The sequence below is a fragment of the Megalobrama amblycephala genome, linkage group LG11 (assembly GCF_018812025.1).
Source record: "Megalobrama amblycephala isolate DHTTF-2021 linkage group LG11, ASM1881202v1, whole genome shotgun sequence".
NCBI classification, from domain to species: domain Eukaryota; kingdom Metazoa; phylum Chordata; class Actinopteri; order Cypriniformes; family Xenocyprididae; genus Megalobrama; species Megalobrama amblycephala.
The window spans coordinates 35,104,185-35,110,184 of NC_063054.1; the positions used below are offsets into that span (position 1 = coordinate 35,104,185).

The 6,000-nt window shown below is 36.4% G+C and overlaps 1 protein-coding gene across 1 annotated transcript; it reads left to right on the forward strand.

The window, feature by feature from the left end:
• Positions 1–2,849: 2,849 nt before the first annotated feature.
• On the forward strand, positions 2,850–5,505 carry LOC125278789 (trace amine-associated receptor 13c-like). The gene has a single exon (XM_048208124.1). The coding sequence runs from the start codon at positions 3,566–3,568 to the stop codon at positions 4,544–4,546; it is 981 nt and encodes a 326-aa protein (XP_048064081.1). The 5' UTR covers positions 2,850–3,565; the 3' UTR covers positions 4,547–5,505.
• Positions 5,506–6,000: the final 495 nt, after the last annotated feature.

Below are 6,000 nucleotides of genomic sequence, written 5' to 3' on the forward strand. Positions count from 1 at the left end.
GATCACAGGCTCTACTCTTCATCACAATGGTAACCCCTGAAAATAATCAAAACCCCCGACATAACCAAAACCCTTAAATTGTGTCATTAATTACTCACCCTCATGTCGTTCCACACCCGTAAACCTTTGTTCTTCTTTGGAACACAAATTAAGATGTTTTTGATCAAATCTGATGGCTCAGTGAGGCCTCTATTGCCAGCTCATTAGCAACATTAGCAACAGCTTATTGCAAGATCATTAACACTTTCAGATAAACCAGAAAGCTACTGAAGACATGAGGGTGAGTAATTAATGACAGAATTTTCATTTTTTGGTGAACTAATCCTTTAACCTTGAACAAAAAAAAAAAACACAAAATAATTTTAACATTTACTTTCCTTTAACGGTCCGAAGCAAAGCATACTGGGAACTAGAAATCCACTGTAACTCGTTCAGTTTGATTTCTGCTTAAAATAATCAGTTCATGTGTTCAAATAACTTTTTTCTCTTAAAGTGCCACTATTGTGGCATTTTAAAGGTTCTACAATAGGTTTACATGCATCCAAGATTGAAAACATTTAACATTTTTCTTCTCATAATATATATTGCAGCATCACCTGAAGTGTCAGAAACAGATTGATCGAGGATTCAGTCTTTCTAAACTCCGCCTTTACACTGCTTACTCTGCTCTGATTAGTCTACATGTCGGAAACAAAACGTCTAATACCACATCTGAATTTCAGCTCCGGAGACTTTCTCTGCACTTGATACCCAGTGATATGAACAGTAACAATGACATTGGTTTTACTGTATCATTTTGAGCGCAAGTCCTCATCCTTTGGAAGTGCATGGAAAGTGGATTTGTTTTTGCAGCGCAGAAAACAGCATCTTCTCAACATGTCGTCAAAGTAGATGTCATTCGTTGGTAGCCAATGTAGGCCATAGTCTGGCAATAAGCAAATTTGTTACAATTTGTTAATTTCATTTAGTACATTTGACTGTTAGGTTTTACATCGCAGTGCTTGTCCATGTCAAAATGTTTAAGATAGCCAATCAAGTCAAAGGAGGTGGGATTTACTGTTCACAGAAACTGAGCTTGAAGAATGCTTCATATCGTGACCGCATTACCGTCAGGTGTGCATTATTTTTCTAATAATTCAACGGCCAGTTGTCAGTTATTACTCACATATATGATGTGCCTTTGAGCATAACATAGTTGAGATGAGAAATGAAATGCCAGTGGACAACATGTAAAAGACAGTCATGCTGGTCTATGCCTGGAAAGCTCTGGGCCAGATGTGTATGGGACGCTTGAGGAAACCAGCAGCAAAAACCAGTAGCGATCAACCTGAAGCTTTCACCCGCACACCCACTAAAGCTAAGCAGGGTTGAGTCTGGGCAGTACTTGGATGGGAAACTGCCTGGGAAGACTAGGTTGCTACTGGAAGAGGTGTTAGTGAGGCCAGCAGGGGGTGTTGTTCATCCATCCATCCATCCATCTATCCATCTATCTATCTATATATCTGTCTGTCTGTGTCTATCTATCTATTTAACTATAACTAACTTAGAGGCACACAGCTTTAGATGAAATCAATCAATACTTTATTTCTTTCATAGATCTTATTGAGAATTAACAGAGGTTTAGATGTTGATATTTTATTGAAACAGATTTTGTGGCCCAGATAGGGTACACTGTAAACCCTAATAAGTCAACAGAACTCAGAAATTTGAGGAAACCAGTTGTCTCATTTTTAAGTTAACAAACTCCAAGATTAAGTAAACAGAACTTAACATTTTGATTCTGCGCTACATAAACACTAAATGATAAACTATCTAATATATTGACTGGTCTAAATTATATATTTAAAGGTGCTAAAGAGGATGTTTTGTTTTATACATTTTAGCAATATTACTTGAAACTGTCTTTACTAACTGATAAAAGACTATTTATTAGGTGCACTGGAATTAATAATATTAATATACATCATCTGTGCACGAGGTAGGGCCTTAAAAACATCAGCCAATCGTTTACGCAATCATCGTATAAACGATTGGCCCTCTGGCTTGTCAATCACTGCCATGACGTTCCTTGTGAGAGACGAGCGCAGCTGCGCGCTCCAGTAACTTTCCACACTCCACAGGCGCCGCATGAAATGTTTTTGTCAGGAGACAGGAGTAACAACTGCAGATTATGAGTTACCTGCGGTGAGTCTGACATAATGAATCCACTAACACGACACAGCGAATGCCAGTGGTAAACACTCATGTTCCAATACTCGTGCACGAGTTTTGGGAGGCGTTCCTTTGAAATGAGCTGTGAAGGAGGGGGGTTGTTCTTACGCATGCGCTCATTTCAAAAACTCACTAACAGTCTTTGGTTTCTCAGTCGACGAAAATATCCTCTTTAGCACCTTTAAATTGCATAAACATTATGTTAAATCTTTGACACCTAGTTTCTAGTCAGCATTAGCACACTTGCATGTGCTAACATGATGAGCAAGGAGACCATCACTACACAATTATCAGTTTATAAGTTTCACAGACAAGCCTTAAGCTAGTCCCATACTAAAATGCATTTTTCAGCTGTTCTAACTGAAGGCAACTTGTACTGACATCTTAAAATATGTCACCACCATTGTTTTGTCTCAAGATGCACACCAGTAATGTTTTTTTTTTTCTAGTGTATGTTTATAAAAAGCTACTTAAATATCCTAATTGAACTAAGGCCTAAACCTGTCTTAGTCTTAGCCATGTCTGTGAAACCAGAGCCTACATGTACCCAACTGAGTCATCCTCGACTTAATCACAGGCTCTACTGTTCACGACAATGGTAACCTGCAAAACTGCAACTTAATTAAACCCCTATAAATCCCAATATAACAGAAGATTAAACACTAACACATATCTCCTTATATTGTTATACAGTGCAAAAACACACAAAATAACACTTATTTTTAACATTTATACTCCTTGTTCAGTTTGACACAAAGCATGATGGGAACTAAAACTCTGCTGCCCTCATTCTGTTTGAGTTCAGCTTAAAGAGAAAGTTCACCCAAAAATTAAAAATCTGTCATGATTTACTCACCCTCATGTTGTTCCAAATCTGTAAGACTTTTGTTCATTTTTCTGAAATCTCCAAGCCAGTCACGTGATCAGCTGCTAGCAATCTGATTGGAGGATCTCAAAAAATGCCCACGACCGATCTAAAGTATCCAGAAAAAGTTGCCCCCTGTATCATCAACTTTAGTTTTGATTTTATACATTTCATATATATTTTTGTATGAATTCTATGTGGCTCAAAATCAGTTGGTCTCCCAGCTGTATGTTCTTCTCCCTTGATGCTGCCGGTCTTGGAAAGAGTCAACATGTCAAGTGTATAAAAAGGCAGCATAGACTGTAGCACATCTTTATTGTTGAGCCTCCAGGAGTGACTGTGTTTCAGTGAGGAGCAGTTCAGAGCTGTTGGAGAGACACATAGCATCTTCAGAGATCTTTATCTGTGGTTATGTATACATTGAACTTTATATAAAGGAAGTAACAGGAAATAATACTCTGTTTTGATATTTCTTCCAAGTACTTCATTATGAATCTCACAGCAGTGAACCAAACTGATAGCTGTCAGGAACATTTCTGTCCAGAGAGATCTGTTTCTTTATCTGTCTATGTGATTCTGTATGTGGCCGCAGCAGCTGTGGCTCTTCTGACCGTGTGTGGAAACCTGCTGGTCATCATCTCTGTTAGTCACTTCAAGCAGCTCCACACACCTGCTAACATCCTCATCCTCTCTTTGGCTGTGTCTGATCTGCTGGTCGGAGTTTTTGTGATGCCACTTCATTTGTCTTGGCTCATCGAGTCTTGTTGGACTTCTGGACCAGTGATGTGCTCAGTTTTTAAAATTGTGAATTTTCAAGCAACAAGCGTGTCTGTTCACACTGTGGCTCTAATCGCAGTTGATCGGTTTTTGGCTTTAAGTTATCCTTTTTTTTACTCTGAGAAAATCTCACCCTCTGTGATCTGCATTGCAACTTTATTTAACTGGCTATTTTCACTCCTTTATAACTTCACTCTTCTCTTCATTAATGGAAACTTCACTGATGTCACATGTCCAGGAGAATGTGTTTCTATTGTAGATGAGGTTTCATCCCTCATTGATCTCCTGGTTGTGTTTCTTATGCCATGTACACTCATCATAATATTATACACTCATATTTTTGTCATTGCTAAGAAACATGCGACTGCTATAAGAGCCCTTCAGGTTCACAAAAGCACCTCTAAAAACAGAGTCAGTGACAAATCAGAGCGAAAAGCTGCGATACTGCTGGGGATTCTGGTCTTTGTGTTTCTCCTGTGTTTACTGCCATATTATATTTGTTCTTTAGTGATTCCATATGGCAGTGCTGACTTGTTTTATTTCAGAGATGTTCCTGTAATATCTTTCTTCCTGAACTCCACCATTAATCCCATCATTTATGCCTTATTCTATCCCTGGTTTCAGAAAAGCTTAAAATTAATTTTCACATTTAAAATGTTTAATAAAGACTCCTCTCTGATGAATGTGCAATAAATCATTGAATGTAGGACAAAAAATTTCCTCTTTTTTTCTACGTTATTTCAGGTGTACTTTAATGCCTTTTCTTCATTTTTTTTTGTTTGTTTTTAAACCTGACTGTGAAGACATGGATGTTGTTTTCAATCATACCAGTATTGTATAACAATATGAGTGGGTGAATTTTTATTTTTTACGTCAACTCACTTATTTCTATGTAATAAAAGGAAATGTTGAATATAATGGTATATACTGTATATATAGTGTGTATAGTGTGTATACTGTATATACTGTGCATATATATATACTGTGCATGTACTTATGTAAGTGTTAGTGGCAGTAAGAGCACAATTACCTATAAATATTTTTGTACATAATTACTTAAATTGTGATCTTGGTCCCTCATGCTCAAGGCAGTGGTTACACCAGAATAGAAATACTCATAATTTTGCTTTGCTGAAAATACAGAAATGTGTTAAACATAATTGCTTGCACACTGTCACTGAATCAGTACAGTTTGTAAAAAGTGACACTTTTTAACACAAGAGTTAATGCAGCATTTATAACTTGAATGTTCAAGGCTTCCGGTGTCACTCGCTTCAAGTTAGTTTTAGCTGTACAAAAACAGCTCATTATGCTGCTTGCTATTGCAAACTGGTATTTCTTATCATATTATTTTAATGTAATAAAAACATTAATGTATAAACATTTTAAATGATTTAATGTTTTTACAATTTGTTTATTTTGTTACAATATGTAATACTATTATAAGTGATTGCATTCACTCGAAATATTAGTGCATTTCCAGTAAATAAAATGTAATGGTGAAATCCGGTATTATGACTATAATAGTAGTGTTGTATAGTAGTTTAAAGTAAATAAACCTCTATTCTTTAATTTGTCCCCTTTAAATAACATAAACAAAAAATAATGTCAGAAAGATATTAATACCAGTAGTGATGTTGCTGGACACCGTGTCATCAGTGCCCCCACATATAGTATGCCAGAGTGTTTACCTGCTCCCAAATTCACGTATATGATAAATTGATTTCAATCAAAGGAACTGATTGAAACACACTCTAGCTAAATGTTTTGGCCAATCCTCAGCCTGATCACAGGCTCTACTCTTCATCACAATGGTAACCCCTGAAAATAATCAAAACCCCCGACATAACCAAAACCCTTAAATTGTGTCATTAATTACTCACCCTCATGTCATTCCATACCCGTAAGACCTTTGTTCTTCTTTGGAACACAAATTAAGATGTTTTTGATCAAATCTGATGGCTCAATGAGGCCTCTATTGCCTGCAAGATAATTAACACTTTCAGATAAACCAGAAAGCTACTGAAGACATGAGGGTGAGTAATTAATGACAGAATTTTCATTTTTTGGTGAACTAATCCTTTAACCTTGAAAAAAAAAAAAAAAAAAAAAACACAAAATAACACTTAATTTTAACATTTACTTTA